We start from the raw sequence: 26296 nt of genomic DNA, 5'->3' as shown, positions 1-26296 counted from the left end.
ATATAGTATACCTCAACAACAACACTGGCCACAGATATCTCATTTGTCTCTACCAACAATAATCACCAAAACTACTGTTTATATACGGACGGACAATAATCACCACAACTACTGTTTATATACGGACGGACATAATATACCTCAACAACAACACTGGCCAGAGATATCTCATTTGTCTCTACCAACGATAATCACCAAAACTACTGTTTATATACGGACGGACAATAATCACCAAAACTACTGTTTATATACGGACGGACATAGTATACCTCAACGACACTGGTCACAGATATCTCATTTGTCTCTACCAACAATAATCACCAAAACTACTGTTTATATACGGACGGACAATAATCACCAAAACTACTGTTTATATGCGGACGGACAATACTCACCAAAACTACTGTTTATATACGGACGGACAATAATCACCAAAACTACTGTTTATATGCGGACGGACAATACTCACCAAAACTACTGTTTATATACGGACGGACAATAATCACCAAAACTACCGTTTATATACGGACGGACAATAATATCCAAAACTACTGTTTATATACGGACGGACAATACTCACCAAAACTACTGTTTATATACGGACGGACATAGTATATCTGAATAACAACACTGGTCACAGATATCTCATTTGTCTCTACCAACAATAATCACCAAAACTACTGTTTATATACGGCCGGACAATAATCACCAAAACTACTGTTTATATACGGACGGACATAGTATACCTCAACGACACTGGTCACAGATATCTCATTTGTCTCTACCAACAATAATCACAAAAACTTGGTGTAAACGGAGCAATCAGCTGCTGTCAAGCATGTTTCTGGAGCTTACTGGATCTTACTTTGGAACTTGGTGTTACTATTTTTGGCACGATGTATTACCATTAAAGGATTTTTTACTATACGAATATTGTATTCATGTCGTATTTTGTTAATGTCTTCGGTTATAAATCACTAATATGCGGTTGTGAATTACTGTGAAGCTAATTACGTTTCATATTTAAGATGAATTTCTTGGCAGACGAAATAAATAGACAATATGATTTATAAAACATGATTTACACAAAAGCACAAACACATGGGTTTACAGTTAAACAATTGAAAATACAATTATATATATGAAAATTTCTTTATTCTCCTTTCATATTTAGAAATTTTATCAAACACATTTTCTTCCTTCTTTCATTTCACTTTTCATACTTCATTTCTCTGTTGCAGTATTTATTCTGGTAAAAATCCAGGAGGAATGTTATAATGTTCACTATGAGTCCAATGTCTGATCACCCCTTGTCCACATATATTTGTTTTCCAGCATTCAAATCCTTCAGCTCTCAGTTGTGACATCACTTCCTTAACATCAGCCTTTGGCGTTCCTGAAATACAGGAATACCTTTTAACTGAGTATTATATTAGAGATTATAAAATAAATTTCACAAAACGGTCATATTTTAGCAGTTTCGATTGGGAGTTGCTTGTGCTGCCCTTAGTGTAAAGTAACCAACATTATTTCTTTCATTGATTTCAAAGAAATACTTTAAATATTTCTAATCCCCCTTCCCCCACCCTTAAAAAGTATTGAATCTTGCAAAGTTTCAAAATATTTTAGCAGAGACCATGGTAAGACTCGCAGAAGACAGAAAAACAATGTATATATACATTTTTCTTTTATACTATTTTTTGTTTTGCTTTTAATTAAACTCAGACAAACGTTACAAAGCGCTGTTTTATAAATGTATAGTCATCACCTACCTGGTGTGATAAGACAAAAAGCACATCCTCCACCACCAGCACCTGTCAATTTAGCATGGAGACCAAGGGCTGCAGTTACCTCACACACTCGGTCCAGTCTAGAATGGCTGACCCCAAGAGTTCTAAGGAGACCCTGGTTGATATCTATAAGTTCCTACAAAGGACAAAAAACACATTTTTATAATGCTTTATTTGGTATTGTCTTTAAGTAATGGGGTGCACATTGTTACAGAAAACTCTCTAGCATATATTTTTAAAGGATCTTTACCTTTTATCTCAAAGTTGTTTTTGTATTCTATGGCCTTCCAAAATTTTTGTATGAACCTGAGGAAAAGGCAAAGAGCACTATAGGAATATATTGAAAAGTATTTTTCTTTTTACATTTAACAGTGATAATGCCTTCCAATGGTACACAGAAAATTACGTTAGGAATGCTACGACATTGGTGTGTAGGAATTAAGTTTCCTGTAGTTCTATTCTTCAGTTTGGATTGCTTATATAATGATCTCATAAATATGTATGTCCTATTGGTATGCAACAAGAATATGTATGTTCTATTGTATGGTGTGTCATCATAATGTATATATTGGTGTTTTGCGTACAATGATCTCTGTGCATGCCATGAGTATTGCTATACCATGTATAAGTAATAATCACTGCATAATTGGAGTGTGTGTGATTATCATTATACAGAATTTCCTATGTATGTGTGTGCGTATGTACCAATGTATGAGCAGATGTACGAGTGGTGTTATGTAGTTGTTATACAGAATTTCTTCTTTGTGTGTGTGCGTATGTTGTACCAATGTATGAGCAGATGTACGAGTGGTGTTATGTAGTGGTGTAATAATCATTATACAGAATTTCTTTTTTGTGTGTGTGAGTATGTTGTACCAATGTATGAGCAGATGTACGAGTGGTGTTATGTAGTGGTGTAATAATCATTATACAGAATTTCTTCTTTGTGTGTGTGCGTATGTTGTACCAATGTATGAGCAGATGTACGAGTGGTGTTATGTAGTGGTGTAATAATCATTATACAGAATTTCTTTTTTGTGTGTGTGAGTATGTTGTACCAATGTATGAGCAGATGTACGAGTGGTGTTATGTAGTGGTGTAATAATCATTATACAGAATTTCTTTTTTGTGTGTGTGAGTATGTTGTACCAATGTATGAGCAGATGTACGAGTGGTGTTATATAGATGTGTGTAAGTACATAGATGTTGTGTGATGATGTTACAAAGTGCTCGTTTAACATGTACATGTATCATTGTATTAAATAATAAAATATAAGTTAAAAAAAAAAAATTTGTTAAGCCAGATACCAACCATGACAATGACAATATTTTATTCTCATAAACATATAAAGTGTAGAGAATTATATACATTTGTGTACATACAAAATTGTACAGGACTATAAGACTCTTTCATATGTGTATATGTAGGATAGGGACATTCCACCCGAGGGGTCACAAAATGTGGTGAAACCCGAGGCTTGCCGAGGGTTTTACCACATTTTGTGATCCCGAGGGTGGAATATCCCTATCCTACATACACACATAATGAAAGAGTCTTTTTCTCTCATATCATTACCGAATTTCTGGCGAAAGTGTCCCTCAGCCATCCATTTTCTTCAATTTTTTAATTTCTTTATTTGACGTTTTTACTAAATATACTTGTGATATTCTGAAAGATCATACCCTATTTTTAGCAAACAGTGTTTGCACACAAATTTCATTCATTTTGTGGTTAAGTGATGAACGAATGAACAATTCGCCGATAAAAATTACCGTAACTTGACCGACTTTTACGTGGCCGTGATCAAATTGTCAACATCCGAGAAAAAGAAGTTCTATCAACAATACTGAAAGCCAACGCTGAATTGAGTTTCCCAACTTCACATATAATTTGATTTGCACCTCGACATATTTAATCATTTCACAGAACACACTGTACTTTTAAATGTCAAGTCAAATTTTTTTTATAAAATACTACGTCACTGCATGACGTCACGACTGTCATTGGAATTCCATTCATAGTTCAATGAGAGTGATGTCGATCTCGATCGCCATGACGCGGCGATGTTTCGTGGCTGGTAATTTTAAATTCACTGTGATTTTGGCAACTTCGTGTGTGAACCAGCGAACAGTGACTCTATACGAGTATTCGATCTTTTCTGTGACATAGGATTATATGTGTTTAACCGGTTGTCTTGATGGAATGACGAAGGTAGGTCAGTCGATAGGCTAACGATGATCATATTGAAAGGCTAGGATGGCAGTTAGTTTTCATGGTTACTCTACACAAATATAGACTCTGAGTTACAATTGAAATAAATATTTTTTATATGAACATCGAGGGGTGTCATTTTTACCGAATGTTCGTTCATTTAAGAGCCAATTCCCAACTTCCAAATACACAGGTTACTGAGTAGGCCTAACAGTTACTGACAGTACCGTAGAGTAAACAAATTCCAGGGCCCCCTGCTGACGCAAACGGAACCATTTCATAGGTTGTGACGTTTGACATTTTCTTTTTTATATTTTTTTATGTATGGCTTTTATTTTACTTCCTGTCATTGCCAGGTGATTGTGTGTGTTTACATGTTTTTAATGACAAATGACAAATCTGTCGGGTAGGCAAGTCTGTATTGTACTGTAACTGTTACAACAGGCCTGTAACGTTAGGCGTAGTCTAACTGTTTGTTACAGTAACGGAGTTATATGTTCGCTCAGATGAAATGTCTAATCGTTTAACCGTGTAGTCCTATTGATTTACTGCTGATATGATATATATTTATCTAAGAATGTATGTATTTTTATAGTTAAGTCCAACGTTTCAAAACCGACACCGACGATAAGGACTGTCGGATGTGAACACAAGCAGACGACGTTGTGAGAGTTGTCCCCCTTGAACGCAGATTAATCCGCGCGCGTGAAATGCTATGTAAGATAGATTTATCTTACATAGCTATCTTACATGGGCAAACTCTATCCAACATGGCGAGATATGAGAGAAATATGATATAATACATGGATACATTTGTTAAGCAAGAGATTATCTTAAATATTGTTGAGTCGTATACCTTTTTGTTTAATTAATTTCACAAGTGATTTCAATTCATCGTCTACTACAAAATTAAAAAGTGTATTAAATTTGAATGTACTTGGTCTTTATACCCCCGCAACGAAGTTAGGGGGGGGGGGGGGGGTAAACTGGAATCAGGTTGTTGTCAGTCCGTCTGTCTGTCTGTAGATGCATTTTGTCCGGACAACTCCTCCTAAACCGATGGGCCAATTCCGATGAAACTTCACACAAATAATAATGATCATGTGTAGATGTGCATGCCACTTTATTTTTCTCAAAATTAGGGTTGATATGGCAACTGGTCACTATAAACAGGTTTTCCGATAAGAACCATATAACTTTAAGTTTGTCTTGACAACTCCTCCTAAACTAAATGGCCAATTTCAATTAAACTTCACACAAATATAGAGGACCTTGTGTAGATGTGCATGCCACTCTCTTTTCTTTCAAAATTATGGTTGCTATGGCAACTGGTCACTATAAACAGGTTTTCTGATAAGAACCATAACTTTAAGTTTGTCCGGACAACTCCTCCTAAACCGAAAGGCCGATTTCAATTAAACTTCACATAAATATAGAGGACCATGTGTAGATGTGCATGCCATTTTATTTTTCTCAAAATTATGGTTGTTATGGCAACTGGTCACTATAAACAGGTTTTCCAATAAGAACCATAACTTTAAGTTTGTCCGGACAACTCCTCCTAAACTAAATGGCCAATTTCAATGAAACTTCACACAAATATAGAGGACCATGTGTAGATGTGCATGCCATTTTATTTTCTTTCAAAATTATGGTTGCTATGGCAATCGGTCACTATAAACAGGTTTTCTGATAAGAACCATAACTTTAAGTTTGTCCGAACAACTCCTAAACCGAAAGGCCAATTTCAATGAAACTTCACACAAATATAGAGGACCATGTGTAGATGTGCATGCCACTTTCTTTTCTTTCAAAATTATAGTTGCTATGGCAACTGGTCACTATATTACTGGGTTATCTTAGTTAGCCTCTAATTAACAGTTCCAATTCACCATTGACTCGTGCAGATTGTGGGGGTATTAGTCAGCCATCCTGGCGACAGTTCTAGTTCATAATAGTATCTAGATATATATTTTTTCTGTTTAATGCTATTTGATGATCGCTACAATTAAATAAATAATGGAATTCGTCTCCTATTTCATTCAGGTTACACAGGGATGTTTTCAATTTGAGGATATGTTAACAGAATTTCATATGTAGACATTCTAAGAGTTTGGTGTCACATAACCCCCAAACCTCACAGCCATATAATATAATCGGTTTGATTGCTTTATCAAAATATCCATTTTACAATTGATGGACAGATTATGATTTCTGCATTTTTCATGCACACATGATATTTAAATGCAATTCAAAAGAGTTCCTCATTTGTCTAACAAGCAACAAATTAAATGGAATGTGAGATGTCACCACTCCTATGGATTCTAGCTGTAGAATATGTAATTCATTTTTTCATAGGTTCATAAAAAGTAACAAGAAGAAATAGTGAATAATATAACCCTTTGTTTATAACAGCCTTAACAGGACTCTCAAAATATGTCACATTAATTCATTTAAGGCTGATAGGAGACATCACATTATGTTACAGCAAAGAGCTCATTATGTGCATTAACGGATAAAACCTACATGTACCTACCCCGAGGTCCTTGTAGAGTGATGGAGAAGAATGACCATTGTCCAAAAGATTACTGTAAGTGTCAATGCTCCTTGTTGTCACAGCGTCAATAGCATCCATTATGGGACCTATGACGTCAACATACTACAAACATCAAGTTAGAATGGAATATCACTGAAACAGGCACACTTTTCCACCTAAAAGTGTATGACATAAAAAGGAATAACTATGATTGAATTATCGATGAAATCTGCCATAAACTGAAGCAGGGCATGAAATCTAGGCACATATTGGAAGAGTTGGGTGGCCTGCCCAGTTGTCTTAATTTCTTCAAAACATTTCCTGTTGTCTTTTCAGATCAGTATACAATACAAGAGGCCCATGGGCCTTAACGGTCACCTGAGATTTGAAATATTTCAGTTAATTTAATTGACCATTTTTGGCCCCGCCCATAAGCCCCTAGGGGTCAGTCAGGGCCAACATGTGCATATTATCAAACTTCCATCCTATGCTGAAAATGTTAACCAAGTTAGAATGAATTCCAATAGAAATCAAACAAATCGGCCAAAAATGTGATTTCCCTATATAAACTATAGTAAAATTTACCCCTCCCCAGGGGTCAATGTGTGACCCCAGGGTCATGAAATTCACAATTTTAGTAAAGCACCTTAAGGTCCCTCCATCTATAAACAGTATTTGATTCTATCTTATTTCAGTCTGAAAAGAAGATTTTTGAAATTTCAGTCAATTTGACCCTTTTTAGCCCCGCCCATCAGCCCCTAGGGGTCAGTCAGTGCCAACATGTGCATACCCTCAAACTGCCATCCCAAGCAGATAATGTTAACCAAATTAGAATGAATTCCAATAGAAATCAAACATATTGTAGTCAAAAATGTGATTTCCCTATATAAACTATAGTAAAGTATACCCCCTCCCCAGGGGCAAACTTTAGACCCCAGGGTCATGAAATTCAAAATTTTTGTAAAGCACTTTAAGATGCTTCCAACTATAAAGAGTATTTGATTCCACCTTATTTCCGTCTTGAGAAGAAGATTTTTTAAATTTCAGTCAATTTGGCCCTTTTTAACCCCGCCCATTAGCCCCTGGGGGTCAGTCAGGGCCAACATGTGTATACCATCAAACTGCCTTCACAAGGTGATAATGTTAACTAAGTTAGAATGAATTCCAATAGAATTCAAACAAATTATAGTAAAAAATGTGATTTCCCTATATAAACTATAGTAAAGTTTACCCCCTCCCAAGGGGCAAACTTGAGACCACAGGGTCATGAAATTCACAATTTTAGTAAAGCACCTTAAGACCCTTATAACTATAAAGAGTATTTGATTCCATCTTATTTTGGTCTTGAGAAGAAGATTTTTGAAATTTCAGTCAATTTGGCGCTTTTTAGCCCCGCCCATCAGCCCCTGGGGGTCAGTCAGGGCCAACATGTGCATGCCATCAAACTGTCATCTCATGCTGACAATGTTTACCAAATTAGAATGAATTCCAATAGAAATAAAACAAATAAAAGTCAAAAATGTGATTTCCCTATATAAACTATTGTAAAGTTAACCCCCTCCCCAGGGGCAAACGTGAGACCCCTGGGTCATGAAATTTACAATTTTGGTAAAGCACCTTAAGACCCTTCCATCTATGAAGAGTGTTTGATTCCACGATATCTGAGAGTAGAGAAGAAGATTTTTGAAGTTTTAGTTAATTCAACCCTTTTTAGCCCCGCCCCTCAGGCCCCTGGGGGGTGAGGACCATATAATTTACAATTTTAGTTGACTTTTAGCCATAGAAGCTTCCTGCCAAATTTCATTGAATTTGGTTAAGTGGTTTTGGAGAAGAAGTCGAAAATGTAAATTGTTTACGGACGCACGACGGACGACGCACGACGCACGACGACGGACAAAAGGGGATTAGAATAGGTCACTTGAGACTTTGTCTCAGGTGACCTAAAAATCTGTGTGTGATTGTAATTGTCATTCAAGCAATGTGTGTAATCTTTGAAAGAATGATAACGGAATTTCAAATTTACACACATTCATGCAGTTTGATAAAATCACAACATATTGAAACTCAGTAGTGCAAACTCCTGCCATTTTACAATGCATGTGTTAGATTGTGGTCAGAGAAGTGTTTATGTGATGGTAGAAGGGCACATTCTTTTTAGCCCACCATCATCAGATGGTGGGCTATTCAAATCGCCCTGCGTCGGTTGTCCGTCCGTCCGTCCCTCCGTCCGTCCCTCCGTCCGTAAACAATTCTTGTTATCGCTAATCCTCAGAAAGTACTGAAGGGATCTTTCTCAAATTTCATATGTAGGTTCCCCTTGGTGCCTAGTTATGCATATTGCATTTTGAGACCAATCGGAAAACAACATGGCCGACAGGCAGCCATCTTGGATTTGGACAATTGAAGTTTGTTATCGCTATTTCTCAGAAAGTAATGAAGGAATCTTTCTGAAATTTCATATGTATGTTCCCCTTGGTGCCTAGTTATGCATATTGCATTTTGAGATCAATCGGAAAACAACATGGCCGACAGGCAGCCATCTTGGATTTTGACAATTGAAGTTTGTTATCGCTATTTCTCAGAAAGTATTGAAGGAATCTTTCTGAAATTTCATATGTATGTTCCCCTTGGTGCCTAGTTATGCATATTGCATTTTTAGACCAATCGGAAAACAACATGGCCGACAGGCAGCCATCTTGGATTTTGACAATTGAAGTTTGTTATCGCTATTTCTCAGAAAGTAATGAAGGAATCTTTCTGAAATTTCATATGTATGTTCCCCTTGGTGCCTAGTTATGCATATTGCATTTTTAGACCAATCGGAAAACAACATGGCCGACAGGCAGCCATCTTGGATTTTGACAATTGAAGTTTGTTATCGCTATTTCTCAGAAAGTAATGAAGGAATCTTTCTGAAATTTCATATGTATGTTCCCTTTGGTGCCTAGTTATGCATATTGCATTTTTAGACCAATCGTTAACAACATGGCTGACAGGCAGCCATCTTGGATTTTGACAATTGAAGTTTGTTATCGCTATTTCTCAGAAAGTAATGAAGGAATCTTTCTGAAATTTCATATGTATGTTCCCCTTGGTGCCTTGTTAAACATATTGCATTTTGAGATCAATCGGAAAACAACATGGCCGACAGGCAGCCATCTTGGATTTTGACAATTGAAGTTTGTTATCGCTATTTCTCAGAAAGTTTTGAAGGAATCTTTCTGAAATTTCATATGTATGTTCCCCTTGGTGCCTAGTTATGCATATTGCATTTTTAGACCAATCGTTAACAACATGGCTGACAGGCAGCCATCTTGCATTTTGACAATTGAAGTTTGTTATCGCTATTTCTCAGAAAGTACTGAAGGGATCTTTCTCAAATTTCATATGTAGGTTCCCCTTGGTGCCTAGTTATGCATATTGCATTTTGAGACCAATCGGAAAACAACATGGCTGACAGGCAGCCATCTTGGATTTTGACAATCAAAGTTTGTTATCGCTATTTCTCAGAAAGTACGGAAGGGATCTTTCTCAAATTTAATATGTAGGTTCCCCTTGGTGCCTAGTTACGCATATTGCATTTTGAGACCAATCGGAAAACAACATGGCCGACAGGCAGCCATCTTGGATTTTGACAAAGTTTGTTATCACTATTTCTCAGAAAGTACTGAAGGGATCTTTATGAAATTTCATATGTAGGTTCCCCTTGGTGCCTAGTTATGTATATTGCATTTTGAGACCAATCGGAAAAAAACATGGCCGACAGGCAGTCATCTTGGATTTTGACAATTAAAGTTTGTTATCGCTATTTCTCAGAAAGTAATGAAGGGATCATTCTCAAATTTCATATGTAGGTTCCCCTTGGTGCCTAGTTATGCATATTGCATTTTGAGACCAATCGGAAAAAAACATGGCTGACAGGCAGCCATCTTGGATTTTGACAATTGAAGTTTGTTATCGCTATTTCTCAGAAAGTACTGAAGGGATCTTTATGAAATTTCATATGTAGGTTCCCCTTGGTGCCTAGTTATGCATATTGCATTTTGAGACCAATCGGAAAAACAACATGGCTGACAGGCAGCCATCTGGATTTTGACAATTGAAGTTTGTTATCACTATTTCTCAGTAAGTAGTGAAGGGATCGTTCTCAATTTTCATATGTAGGTTCCCCTTGGTGCCTAGTTATGCATATTGCATTTTGGGACCAGTCGGAAAAACAACATGGCCGACAGGCAGCCATCTTGGATTTTGACAATTGAGGTTTGTTATCACTATTTCTTAGAAAGTGCTATAGGGATCTTTCTCAAATTTCATATATTGGTTCCCCTTGTTTGAAAAGTTCTTGAGAGATGTTTCTCAATTTGCACAGATTAGTAAGAGGAAGGGAAAATAGAGAAAAGATCAATCTGACATGGAACCTATAAAGATCATTCAATGGTGGGCGCCAAGATCCCTCTGGGATCTCTTGTTTTATTTTATTTCGTATATTTTTCACACAAATTTTCTAATTGCCATGCAGGCGACTTACACGTCAATAACTGGTTGCCAATGGTGAATATAAGGCACCATGGTCACCAAAATAGGTGCCACTTTGAGCCCTGTGAATTCTGCTAGCTAACTGACATTGTCGTATTTGATTCTGACATTAGACTCTAGCTAACTGACCTTGTCGTATTTGGTTCTGACATTAGACACTAACTAACTGACCTTGTCGTATTTGGTTCTGACATTAGACACTAACTAACTGACCTTGTCGTATTTGGTTCTGACATTAGACACTAGCTAACTGACATTGTCGTATTTGGTTCTGACATTAGACACTAACTAACTGACCTTGTCGTATTTGGTTCTGTTTTTAGACACCAGCTAACTGACCTTGTCGTATTTGGTTCTGTTTTTAGACACCAGCTAACTGACCTTGTCGTATTTGGTTCTGTTTTTAGACACCAGCTAACTGACCTTGTCGTATTTGGTTCTGTTTTTAGACACCAGCTAACTGACCTTGTCGTATTTGGTTCTGACTTAGACACTAGCTAACTGACCTTGCCGTATTTGGTTCAGACTTAGACACTAGCTAACTGACACTAGCTAACTGACCTTGTCGTATTTGGCACAGGCGCTTGCATAGAAAATGCGATTTTCAAAAAAAAAAATTGATATGACAGTGGTATGAGTAATCTGTTAAGCTCAAGGTTGGCAACTTCGCCACGAGCGAAACGGCAGACCACCACACTTCAATCGACTAAAAAACACTTTTATTCAAACTGACACGGCATACACTATATGCGACTGTCATCAGAAAACATTCATCTTTAACCTACCGTGCCATTCAAAACACAATAATCCGTGAAAACATCGCCGAATTCCACGCTCAGAACACCATTTTTCAAACGGCTCCCTCAGCCTGTCCAGATTCTTTATTTACATACGGGGTTCAAAGGTCATGCGATTATATAATCGACTGTCACCAGGTGCACTTTTTGGGGTCATCTCGGCATACTTTATTTTACAGGTGCATGCACAGGACGTCGTTTGCGATATCACGGACTAATAAGATAAAATGTTTTAATGCCATGCAGTGATGAGATCGTCCTTTCCTTTTCTTCAACTGCATCATTTCAGTAGTTGTTGAACTTTGTTTTCAATCAAAACGGTGCTCAATAACTTGTTCAAGACAGGGCTGGGACATTATACGTATACCATGAACAAGCAGTATCAGTTGAAATTTTTCGAAGTTAAAATTTGGATGGGGTAATAGCTGATAGTTGCTTGATATTTTGATTTTTTATTGTACTTGCCATCTATTTAGGGCTATGCCTATCTTCAATTTAAAAAAAATGGACCCCTACATGACTAGTTGAAAATATATAGACCACACACAATACCGATAAGAATAAGAGGTAGTTCTGGGTATTCTGGCGTTAGCCCTAAAATACTATAAAAGTCTGGCGTAGACACAAAATAACCACTACTGCCCCTCAAGTATTTTCTTTTCTTTCTCATTTCAATTCAGTTTCATAATTCTGTAAGCACTTCAGCCAGCTTGATTATTATTAGAGTAGCGTTTGATGCTTACACACTCAATTAATCAGGTAATTCATCAATAACTTAAATTTTATATATGCGAGCGATGTAAAGTGGAATTAATGGATAATCAGTATTACAAAGAATACTTTACAATGCGTTAAACTCTTTGACATTGTCACTGGGCGGATTTAAAGCCCCCCCCCCCCCCCCCCCTTAAATTGTCAAAGTAAGTCTTAAAAAACGAATTCCCGTATCAATCAGCGAAATAATAATATAAAATGATTAAAAAACATCTCTCATATACTTGTTTTTATAAAACACACCAGGTATGAATCTATCGTGAAATACACTAGAATGCAGGATTTTGCATTTACCTGCTATTTTATTCAGGGGGAGTACCCGCGGACACCCCCCCCCCCCCCCTTTAATTTCGCACGCCCCCTAATTGAAAGTCCTGTGTCCGCCCCTGATTGTAGACACTAAGGGACAAACTGATATCGAGTGTATTAAAATTGAAATCAAGTAAGAAAGTAATACTGTTTTGAAAATTTGAATAATCAAAGTACTGGAAGTACTGTAAACGAACATTATTGTTTAATGCAAAATCAGTAATCTTCTAAGTTTAAAGTCGATAAATTTACTGATATTGGTTTAGGAATTAATTGCAAATAATTTGAAATGTTTGCAGCTGTTCTGATATGATTGAACACATGCATGTTTCTGTAAGGTCCTAATTGAAATTGGAAGTTTATTGATCTATCTTGGATGGATGAAAATAAAATATGTCTTCTTTCTTTCGGGAAGGCATCATCAGTTATAATACAGCCAGGACTCTGTGACCTTATTGATGCCAACTTCTAATATGCACTAAATTTAGGCTAGTTCCATCGTTAGTTTAGCATATTTCAACTTAATATGATGAAACACACATAAAGAACTACTGAAAACCAAAACCAGAACTGGTAATCAAGGCCCGGATTAGGAATGTATCCTATTGAAACTGTACTCAAGCATGTATGGTACTTCAAAACAAAAAACTTGACTCCTTTTGTTCAGGAATCATTTGATGTTAATAAATCTTTATATGAGAAGACATACTTCTGGTATAATTACAGTATTGTACACAATGTGATAAAGAATAACAAGGGCCCAATGGGCCCAAATCGCTCACCTGCAATGCAGTGATCTTTTCATATATGGATCCTGCAGTTATTTGAAAGCATGCTACAGGACCAATATAATGTCTCTCTGCACTTTGGCTTTTCACTAAAAGTCATTTAAAGATTTAAGCATACTTGATCGACGTGACCTTGAATGTGAGTCAGGGTCTTTCATTTGAACAAACTTGGTAGCCCTTCACCCCAGCATGCTATAGACCCAATATTAACTCCATGGGACTCTTGGTTATTGAGAAGTTGTTTCAAGATTTTAGCCTTTTTGACTCCTGTGACCTTGAATGAAGGTCAAGGTCATTCATTTGAACAAACTTGAGAGCCCTTCACCCCAGCATGCTACAGGCCAAATATTAGGTCTCTGGGACTGTTGGTTATTGAGAAGAAGTCATTAATTTTTTTTTAGCCTTTTTGACTCCTGTGACCTTGAATGAAGGTCAAGGTCATTAAATTGAACAAATTTGGTAGCCATTTACCGCAGCATGCTACAGACCCAAGATCAACTCCCTGGGACTCTTGGTTATTGAGAAGAAGTCGTTTAAAGATTTTAGCCTTTTTGACCCCTGTGACCTTGAATGTAGGTCAACGTTATTCATTTGAACAAATTTGGTAGCCCTTCACCCCAGCATGCTACAGGCCCAATATTAGGTCTCTGGGCCTTTTGGTTATTGAGAAGAAGTTGCTTGAATGGAAAAGTTGACGCCGGACGGACGGACGACGGACGCTGCGCCACGGCATAAGCTCACTTGCCCTTCGGGCAGGTGAGCTAACAACCATATAAAGACTATCTTCATCAAATAAGTCAGCACACAGGAAAAGAAAACTTCAAGCTTCATTTTCAACTTCAAAGCTGATAAAGGTTACAGTCCGTTCGATGGGATGACACATTCGGACATTCCCTATTTACAATCATAGTGAATCACACAGTTCAGCATTGTAATTGCACAAATCACATCCTGTATGTGGAGAGAACATTTTTCGGGGTGTTATAAGATTCCATAACTGTATGCAAATTTGTGAATCATTCTTTATCTATATCTATATATATACCGTACGTGTATATATTTACACATATCAAAATTGGAATGACACAGTAGATTTGCAAGTTTAAGTTCACCATCAGTCATGGGAGGTTTATGTAAAATGTTTATTTACCAGGGTAATTAGTAATGTTGATAATATATTAATGAAGCTCTATTCTGTACTTTCTACTAGTGCTTATATTAGAGAATGGACAAAATCATATGTTCTCCAATGTCAAAATTAATCATATGTAAAATATTAGGGGTTTATTTGACCGAGACGTAAAATTTTGTAATCATTCGCCTTCGAGGCCTGTTGCCGTCATAGTTGAATTACCAAAATGGACCTGAAATCAATATTTTTAAAAGAGAATGATCTGTGACTTGAATATTTAATAAAAATAATTTAATACATCGTTCATTATCTTCATTCAGATCTTCAGACCCCACATAATTTGTGAAGTCATATATAGAAATATATGAACCATTTTGTTATTGATTTATAGTTCTGAAATCTTGTAACAGCATGGCACAAAAAGTCATCTGAACATTTGTTGTATATTGAAACAAGAGATCCCAGAGGGATCTTGGCGCCCACCATTGAATGTTCTTTATAGGTTCCATGTCAGATTGATCTTTTCTCTACTTTTCTCTTCTTCTAAGTCTTACTAACCTGTGTAAACTCAGAAGAAACCTCTAGTACTTTTCAAACAAGGGAAACCTATATATAAAATTTAAGATTTAGGCACCAAGGGGAACCTATTTATATGGAATTTGAGAAAGATTCCTTCAGTGCTTTCTGAGAAATAGTGATAACAAACTTCAATTGTCAAAATCCAAGATGGCTGCTTGTCGGCCATGTTGTTTTCCGATTGGTCTCAAAATGCAATATGCATAACTAGGCACCTGGGGGAACCTACATATGAAATTTCAGGAAGATCCCTTCATTAGTTTCTTAGTAATAGTGATAACCAGTTTCAATTTTCGAAATCCAAGATGGCTGCCTGTCGGCCATGTTGTTTTCTGATTGGTCTCAAAATGCAATATGCATAACTAGGCACCAAGGGGAACCTACATATGAAATTGGAGAAAGATCCAATCAGAACTTTCTCAGAAATAGCGATAACAAACTTCTATGGTCAAAATCCAAGATGGCTGCCTGTCGGCCATGTTGTTTTCCGATCAGTCCCAAAATGCGATATGCATTACTAGGCACCAAGGGGAACCTACATATGAAATTTGAGAAAGATCCCTTCAGTACTTTCTCAGAAATGGCAATAACAAACTTTAATGGTCAAAATCCAAGATGGCTGCCTGTCGGCCATGTTGTTTTCCGATTGGTCTCAAAATGCTATATGCATAACTAAGCACCAAGGGGAACCTACATAACAAATATGAAAAAGATCCATTTAGTACTTTCACAGAAATAGCGATAACAAACTTCAATTGTCAAAATCCAAGATGGCTGCCTGTCGGCCATGTTGTTTTCAGATCGGTCTCAAAATGCAATTTGCATAACTAGGCACTAAGGGGAACCTACATATGAAATTTGAGAAAGATCCCTTCTGTGCTTTTTGAGAAATAGCGATAACAATCTTCAATTGTCAAAAATCCAAGATGGCTGCCTGTCGGCCATGTTGTTTTCCGATTGGTCTCAAAATGCAATATGCATAACTAGGCACCAAGGGGAACCTACATATGAAATTTGAGAAAGATCCCTTCTGTGCTTTTTGAGAAATAGCGATAACAATCTTCAATTGTCAAAATCCAAGATGGCTGCCCGTCGGCCATGTTGTTTTCCGATCGGTCCCAAAATGCAATATGCATAACTAGGCACCAAGGGGAAACCTACATATAAAATTTGAGAAAGATCCCTTCAGTACTTTCTTAGAAATAGCGATAACAAACTTCAATTGTCAAAATCGAAGATGGCTGCCTGTCGGCCATGTTGTTTTCCGATCGGTCCCAAAATGCAATATGCATAACTAGGCACCAAGGGAAACCAACATATGAAATTTGAGAAAGATCCCTTCAGCTCTTTCTCAGAAATAGCGATAACAAACTTCAATGGTCAAAATCCAAGATGGCTGCCTGTCGGCCATGTTGTTTTCCGATCGGTCCCAAAATGCAATATGCATAACTAGGCACCAAGGGGAACCTACATATGAAATTTGAGAAAGATCCCTTCAGTACTTTCTGAGAATTAGCGATAACAAGAATTGTTTACGGACGGACGGACGGACGACGGACCACGGACGCAGGGCGATTTGAATAGCCCACCATCTGATGATGGTGGGAATAGCCCACCATCTGATGATGGTGGGCTAAAAATATTTAAGGTAAATATTAACTCATTTGCTTGACTTCAATTTTCAGTCAATCAATTCATTGATTACGCCGTGTTTGAAGTATAGTGTAGTGAGAATTTCAAGTCTTGATCATGACTTGATGAAAATTCTAAATTAACAAATAATTAAAATGAATTTGTTTGAAAAATAACACAAGTTCCACAGCAATATTATATAGAGTATCAATCACAATATGTAAGAAGTTATAAAACTACATATAACAATTAACGGCTGAATATCAAATTAAGTGAGTATCACAAGTATTTTTGCATTTGTTTTTAGATAATCCGGATTTCCGTCTTTAAAAAAATTTACCTTGTAGACGTAGTGCATAGTAAACGTAGCCATGTAACAGCTGATTTTAATCAGATTGACTTAACATGAACTTAACACCGTCTCAGTAGTTCGTCACAATCGAAAAAAATCTCATAAAAATATCGATTTTGGGTCCACTATCGGCCATTTCGGTAATTCAACTCTAACGACAATCGGGCCGCGATTCGCAAATGAATAATTAATTTAAAATTCGGTCAAATAAACCTCTAATATTTTATATATGATACAATTAGGCATTGAAGAACATATATTTTGGTCAATCCTCTGAAAATAATGCCAATTTATATTATAATTAAGCCCCATTTTTCTTCGTTTCGGTATTTCCAAGTCCGCTTCACGTGTGGTCCGTTTCAGTAAATATTCTCGTCTTTGCCGGAAAAAACAACAAGCTATATAATTGTTCATTTTAAACATGACAACTGCCAACCACACGTATCCAAAAATGTTATTGTTGATATCATCCGAATATTGCCGTAGTTATCTGTCACTTCGATTGTAAACCCCATGCCAAAGTCATGGAAGAATCGACCAATCAAATTGGTTTAACTTTGATTTCCGTAATCTTGCAGTTACCTCCCTTACAACAGTAAATACGTTCCAAGTACATGTATATCGCCTACAACAAGCAATCCCGTGCACATAACAAGATATTATCATTTGCATTTGATTTATTGGTCATTTTCGTCAAAGGAAATTGGTATATGGAAATCGATGACAACGTTAACGCTATGATCAGTCACCCTGACCACAAATGCCACCTAATTGTAAGTCTATAGACTACAGTACATATGTACAGTTCTTTCTCGCAAACACCGTTAACACGTACAGTAACCTATAGTATGATACAATGTATCGTATCGTATGCCGTTATTGATATATTTCTTTCTCTAAATTATAGAAATACACACCTAGTTGATAATGATGTAACATTCGAGAATATGCATATTACATATTTAAGAAAATCGCGGACATATTTGCAGACCTATGCTATAATGTCAGCCGTTTTGGAATGAACACGGAAGAGCAAAACTTTCTAAACATCCGGAGACGAATGCGCCTGCGCAATAGTTGTTTACATACATATATTGACCTGGAGTTATTCGCAAAGTTCAGGTTCATTTAGTCTTAACATTTCGCTAGCGTTATGCATTTCTCAAATCGTATGCATCTTGAAAATATCTACTGAATATATTTCAACATTTTCGGTAAAACTACTATATAAAACGAAGATGTTTTTGCAGGTAAATCATTTGAAGCGTAAGGCAATGGGGGCAGCCATATTTCATTGAAACAGACAGTAGATGGCGTATTGGTGAATGTGGTTACCAAATATGGTCATATTTCTCAGTCCAGTTCTTGATGGCAATAACCGAACATTAATGTTCGTTTAAAAAGGGGTTTTAAATAAAATGAAACTCCTCAATATTTCGATAATCATACAGTGATAAATCTATAGGCAAGTCCCGAGTCTTGTATGTACTCATAAAATTTGGATTGAACTCAAAGAACTTCTGGCAAACATTAAATCTAACATTGTGGGAAATGAAAATAAATTGATGATGGATCATCGATCACAACGTACAAATCGTTTGGCAGGTCTGAAGTATGATTTTCGTATTTGACGACGACATGATATTTGTAAAATGTGCAGAAATAAATGAACAGGTCTGAAGTAAGTAATGTTGGTACACATGTATACGTTCCAGTAACCTGATGACAGTCTTATTCGTGATTCACTTTTCTTCTTGTTCGTCCAGATTTCAGTAAACTGACAAAAGTTAATCAATAAATAAGCATTTTGTTCTACCTTTGTGACAAAAGTATGCGAATCCATTTCCCTTTTACCATTTTTTTTTTTTAATTTCAAGCATAAAATGTCTAGGCCTACTACGTGAATGTGATTGCAGAATAGGTATTCTTGACTTCTTTTGCTTTTCCTGTGTACTAGCGGATTCAGAGGGGGAGGGAGGGGTCCAGGGGATCAGGACTCTCCCCCCCCCCCCCCCCCTTTTTGTTCGGATGGGGAAAAATTGTTTATAGCCTTAAAAACCGTTCATTATTTAGAAAACGATACGATAGTGACGTTCTGTGTGAATCAATTTATGCCCCCCCCCCCCCCCCCCCCCCCCCCTTTCCACTTATCGAAAATTTTATTCTTGAAAGATTGCAAAATTTGCTATTATCATTTGATCATTTCCTTTTTCCGAAATTTTGGCCCCCAGACTCCCTCGCCAAAAAAAATTTGGCTCCCGCCTAGGGCGCTCGCATTACCACTAAATTACTGGACCCCCCCACCCCACCTTTCCAATTCCTGGATCCGCACCTGCTGTGTACTGTCATATACGGTGCATGGTAGTCTAACGTTCAAAATAATGAATAATTTATGATTATAAATTATCGTTCTTCGACGAAACTCTTCAAATAATCGTAAATTAGATGAAACTCTTCAGCGAGCCGAAGCATTTTCCGGACAAAATGTATGCGGAGATGACCCCCAAAAGTACACATGACGACTGACGATCATATAATCGCATGACCTTTGAACCCCGTATGTAAATGAAGAATCTGGACAGGCTGAGGGAGCCGTTTGAAAAATGGCGTTCTGAGCGAGGAATTCAGCGATTTTTTCACAGATTATTGTGTTTTGGATGTAACAATTTGTATTGAGTGGCACGGTAGGTTAAAGATGAATGTTTTCTGATGACGGTCACATATAGTGTACGCCGTGTCAGTTTGAATAAAAGTGTTTTTTAGTCGATTGAAGTGTGGTGGTGGTCTGCCGTTTCGCTCGTGGCGGAGTTGCCAACCTTGAGCTTAACAGATTACACATACCACTGTCATATCAATTTTTTTTTTTTTGAAAATCACATTTTCTTTGCAAGCGCCTGTGGTATTTGGTTCTGACATTAGACACTAACTAACTGACCTTGTCGTATTTGGTTCTGACATTAGACACTAGCTAACTGACCTTGTCGTATTTGGTTCTGACATTAGACACCAATGTCTTGGTACTTCTTGGAACTTTTGTGTTTACCAACAAAATCTTTATCTCTGGCATTCTGAAAAAAATGACATACGTAACTAATTTATTTCACCATAAAATTTTCTTAGGACTAACACGCTTTCTATCAATGAAGATAAACTCTGCTAATTTTGGCACAACCTTACATATTTGAAATACTGTTATTATTTCAGATGTTTTGAAGCATTTCTTCTAGTCCAGTGGAATTTCTTACAAATATGTTTAACTGTATATACAACAATTACAGAAATGAATTTTAATACAGTGATATGTGGCCATGTAAAAACATTTTTACTAAATATGTATGAATGTCTGAAATTTGACAAAAAAATTCTCCCAAAGAAATAAATTTCCATATAAATAATGAGGATTTAGATACATTAAGTATTGAGAGACCTTGTATTTGAACAATAACAAATCACTAAATATTTAAACAGTTTATACAGTAACATGTTACTGTGACCATTGCAAAATGTTATATCGACAATCGAAATTAGTAAAGATCTGTATGAAATTACTCACTGGGATAAATTGGTAATATTTCCTTTCCTAAATTCTATAGCCCCTCCTGTAAGTAAAAAACAACCATAGTGAATTTAAAAGAATTATATATAGTTACTCTTATGAGAAATATTATTAAATCAATATGTCACCATTCCACCACAGTTATACATATGTCACAGATAAAGCATTTGTGACGGTAAACACTCAGAACTATTTTGTCCAAAGAAACAAGGTAAGGAAAATTATTACAAAGTGTTTTATTATTTTACTAAACAATCAGGCTTACCAAATGTTGTCACAGAGTTGTCCACCCCTGAGGGGTTTCCATGCATAATTTTTTCGCTTATATATGACCATTTCTTTATCAGCTCGGTTTCATTGTGCGTCCATGAAGACTGATATAATGTGTCAGTTTCTGTATTTGAACTAAATTTGGATTCATTAATGTGGCTTCCTAGCTGTAAAAGTGCAGCAGCTAAACAGACAGAGTAGCTGGCAGAGGACCCTAGGCCAGCTCCGATAGGAAGCTCCGACTGTACTCCAACATCAATGCCAGGCAATGGACTTCTGTGAGAGACCATTAATTTTACATTTTAATGACTGAAAACAGAGGGTTATAGATAATAATTTCAAATCTATATATGAACTTTTGTAATACCTTAAGACTAATATATTTAATAATATTGACTAAGTGGTTCACAACAAGGATATTGCATGTGTAGTATAAGGTAATGCCATAAAGCAAATTCTAGCATGTAAACAGAGTATGGTGTTGGGACTTCAGGTAATGGTTCTTTTTATAACCTGTCCTTTGACTTTCAGACATGAAAAGCACAGAAATAAGAAATGTTTACTGTGGTAAGCATCATATCAATATAATCTTGATTAATATCATCTAGGTTTGCTTTACAGGATGAATTATAAAAAGCACCAACACATTGCATTTTTTCCACTTTTGTCTTTCAAGTAAAATAATAGCTTTTAACAGTATTTAATACTCAAGTTCCTTGATTGAAAGTAAATATAATTTTAATTTTCTATGATATTTTCTGTTCTTTGCTTTTTCAAAATCACATTTCAATAGTGTGGATTTAAATATTTCAAAAATTTTAGTTTCAAATGTCATTAGTCTCAAATTGATTTACTGGTTGACTAAAGCCCAAAAATGTTTACAGACATCATCGCCATGACAACAATGGCAACTCTAAAACTTTGTACAAAGTACTAACAACAGGTTTCTCTTTACTTACTTGCTTGCCTTTGATATCTCTGTATAAACATACAGAAATGATACAACAGCTAAAGTCTGAGACTGTGAAGCATCCACATCTAAACCTGATAACTTCTTTAGTGTTTCTATAACGTCATCAGAGGCAGGAATAGGACTTGTAACATCACCTACATCACAGTAATTGACATATCGTACACCTTGATAAACATTTTCTTTGGCTTCCTTCCCAGATTATAGTCAACAATCTGTATATAACCAGATTTTTCTCAGAAACTAATCTGGACGGTGGGTAAAGCTATCATCTACAAGGACTATACTTAAAGATGGGAACAAATTCAAACAGTAAAAAAACTCAGACTTTAATGTCTATTGAAAACATGTACCTGCCTCCTTCCATTATCACCCCACAATTTTAAAGCAAATTCATCTGAAAAGATTTTGATGTCAGACAGGGTATGTGTAAGTAATTAATTAATTCTTAATAATGAGCATTAATTAAAGATAAAATCTTAAATCAACCATACCATTTTTAGTATTATTTCCTGATACATCAATTCCACATGGCAAGGACAACTTCAATTCAATATCAGGAAAGTGAAGGTTAATGAGGTTATCTCCCCTTTTGGTCACACTCATGTAGGTACGGAGATTTAAACTTGCTGCTAAAGCTTTCTGAAAAAAAAATAAACAAAATAAAAAATGCACAATACATTTTAATATTGCCAATATTATAATACAGTTTGCAAATGCGGTAAATAAAATATTTAGATTACATTTCTCCCCTGCATGTACATTTGTAGACTAAGAGTTGTACCCGCTGCCTTGATTACGTGCTGATAAAAGAGGGCTAAATTTGGGATCTTTTCTCTTCTTCTTTTTTTACAAATTTCTTCTTCCAAACTTTTCTCCATGTGAAAGAAGTCTTGGATTCTGTCTCCTAGACGAGATATACCTTGTACCAAAGTCTGTGAAAATAGTATTTTCTTATCCTATACTTGGCCCCCTTTGCACTCAGGAGTTGGATGACTGCTTTGCCCATTGTCCATATAATGTGACCAGGCGTCCTGCAGAGTGTCTTAATTCGGCATTATGCTAATTGCTTCAGTGAGGTAGCACTATTAAGTTTGCATCAGTTCCATACTATCACAAGGAGACAAACACAATATACACACTCTCACAACAGGCATGCATCTTGCAAACAGGTGAGGCCGTCCTTAAATGACCATAGCTGTTGACAACATCTTAAATGATACCAAACCAAACCAATAAATTGCATCTCAATGAGTCATCATCACAGTGAAAATGATCACTACGGGGGGTGGAGACACAACGTCCCTCTAGGTAGAATTCAGTACTGATCTTGATGAAACAGCCGTGGATCCTAGTAGATACCGAGGTCTCACATAAAATCCAGGTAATAAGTATAGCAAGAGTGAGTCCAACACGGTGTTTCTTCCAAAAAATTATTCCTGCAGTTGTTTACATGTAGCAGTCAACATGTAAACAACTGCAGGAATAATTTTTTGGAAGAAACACCGTGTTGGACTCACTCTTGCTATACTTATTACAGTGAAAATGAGTTTACATGAATCAGATGATGCCTGTTAATGTTCATACATTGCCTGACTTGAGAAATCTAAGTTTAAGATAAAAAAAACATATCAAAAGTGAGCCATTATGTACAGAGGAAATGGCTGCCTAGCATCACTTGTGTTAACTGTATAACCCAAGTTTGTCTTAAGACTGTAAATGCATTGTATACATGAACTATTGTATACATTCCAATTTAGGAAAAAAGGTATTCAGCTAATTACAGACTACTTTTTTAGTATAGCCACAAACATTGACTATTCATAATGATGATGGTGAAAGCAGTGGTCTGTTTCCTGTGTGTTTATACATGTAGGTATAATAGGAAGGGGTTAATAACATGTCTGTAGTTGGGTTCAAGCTAACATAGATACAAACATACATAGATTTTATTCTGACAAAAGTAGGAAATTATAGTCCTTTGACAGCCAGCACTGTAATAAATAATATATTAAAACTGAAACATTTACAGTTCAATTTTTTCTTTAAAACAATATTTCTGTCATTGATTTTTCCAATGTTTGTCTAACTTATATTTTAATGCCTTGACAATGTTTGCATTTACTACATTCAACGGGAAAGTGTTCCATACATCAACAGTTCTCTGTGTAAGCAAATATTTTCTAACATATAATCTCGAAAATTTTTTTGGGATCTTGAGGCCATGCCCCCTTGTTAAGGAACCATTCCTGATTTTTTAAATATCTGACACTTCACAATCATATTTCCCAGATAGGATTTTGTAGACCTCTATCATATCGCCATGTGATCTATATATATGCTAGTGTTGGTAGATTCAGTTTATATAATCTTGTGGAATATGGTAAGTCCTTCAGCCTAGGTACTACTACTTATTTTTTGGCCTGACGTTGAACATTTTCTATCGTTTGATTCAAATACTCAATATGTGGTCTAACCAAAACTGGGTACAAAAGCCTAACGACCTCGCACTCTCTAAGCTTACAATGTAATCCTATTATTATCAACTAGTATGATATCAACAACAGTATTTTATTCTAGAAAACGGCATATTGATAAACATATCACATATACAATATATTTGAATCACTTTGTAATAACACATTATTTGAAAACAAAAGGGATTTTCTTAAAAATAAAACGATTCTTTATTATATGTTTGGGAAAAATGACCATTTTCTGATGACCTTTCCTTGGATAATCCATAAAAGCCTAGCAGGATTATTTCCAATGGGACCCATGATCACCACAGCTACTAACATAAAATGTTCCTTAATAAATGATCACTTAAAATAGTGTTTGTAAAAAAAATCAAGAAATAAGATCCAGTCTTTTATGTCGTTGAAATGAATTCTAGAGGCTGCATCGCCCTTCATTTATGTAACTGTAGCGGAACTTGACTGGGTCGATCATCGGCTTGCTTGAGCTTTTAAAGAGACTTAAACATGCATACTTCCACTTTTACATGTACTTTGATTTGTACAGTACACAGATACACCATTATACAATTGTACGTGCTACATTTATATTTATTTACAATAACTAACACTATATCTATGTTACATCATAGGTGCTTAGCACGTTTAAAAGTCAGAGACCGATTATAGACTAATATATAGAGATATAGTAGGCTTCCTGGGCGTGTAAAATACGCCCTGGACACTCAAATGCACGCTATAATGCACCTTCAGTGGTGCATTTCCGTATTCTAAAATCATTTGATCGAATTGAAATTTTGCCTGGTGTTAGATAATGATGTCGATAATAATAATAACGAATTCCTGGGCGTGCAAAATGTCCCTGGACACTCCCTGGTCACTCATTAGGTACACTGGTCTATAATCGGCCTTGGACGTGCTAAGCACCTATGGTTACATCAGAACTATTTGACGTTTTAGCCTCGGGAATCTCATGATAATTCAACATTCATACATGCCTTTCCATAAACAACAGCATGCTCTCCGTGTAAAATCACTTTCCCGGGTGCTGATACTGTTATTCTTCTCATGTTAGACCTGCGACTGGGACCCTAAAGAGAAAAATCTAGCTCTTCTCAAGCGGAGGGTCCTACTAATTACAGCCCGGTGCTGCCCGGTACTGCCCGGTACCGCCCGGTGCTGCCCGGTACTGCCCGGGGAATATATATTGACCGCCCGGGCTCTTATTTATATCTAAACACTATTTAAACTATTATGTATGGATAGATGGTAGCTTAATCAATAATATGGCAAAAAATGGTGAAAATATATCAATATTTGACAGAGTTATAGCTATGTGAAATTAGCGATCTCGCAACCTAGCGCTCGGGATGAGCCGTAATCTTGTTATTTGCAATTATACGACCGCCCGGGCTCTTATTTATATCTAAACACTATTTAAACTATTATGTATTGATAGATGGTAGCTTAATCAATAATATGATAAAAAATGGTGAAAATATATCAATATTTGACAGAGTTATACTTATGTGAAATTAGCGATCTCGCAACCTAGCGCTCGGGATGAGCCATAGCTCATATCTTTATTG

General features: G+C 36.3%; 1 protein-coding gene across 2 annotated transcripts; it reads right to left on the bottom strand.

The window, feature by feature from the left end:
- Positions 1-1138: 1138 nt before the first annotated feature.
- Positions 1139-25812, bottom strand: LOC117332970 (mevalonate kinase-like). Of its 2 annotated transcripts, XM_033892059.1 has the most exons (9): positions 25706-25812; positions 22725-22872; positions 22220-22367; positions 21256-21536; positions 20988-21033; positions 20412-20502; positions 6539-6661; positions 1773-1926; positions 1139-1396 (listed from the first exon to the last, which is right to left on the bottom strand). In XM_033892059.1, exons 1-9 carry the CDS (start codon positions 25775-25777, stop codon positions 1245-1247), a joined length of 1215 nt encoding a protein of 404 aa, XP_033747950.1. In that variant the 5' UTR covers positions 25778-25812; the 3' UTR covers positions 1139-1244. The 2 variants fall into 2 exon arrangements, with proteins under 2 accessions (XP_033747950.1, XP_033747951.1); XM_033892060.1 differs by lacking the exon at positions 6539-6661.
- Positions 25813-26296: the final 484 nt, after the last annotated feature.

This window comes from Pecten maximus, chromosome 8 (assembly GCF_902652985.1).
Source record: "Pecten maximus chromosome 8, xPecMax1.1, whole genome shotgun sequence".
NCBI lineage: Eukaryota > Metazoa > Mollusca > Bivalvia > Pectinida > Pectinidae > Pecten > Pecten maximus.
The sequence above is the reverse complement of the archived record's forward strand: the minus strand, read 5'-3'. Positions and strand labels throughout refer to the sequence as shown.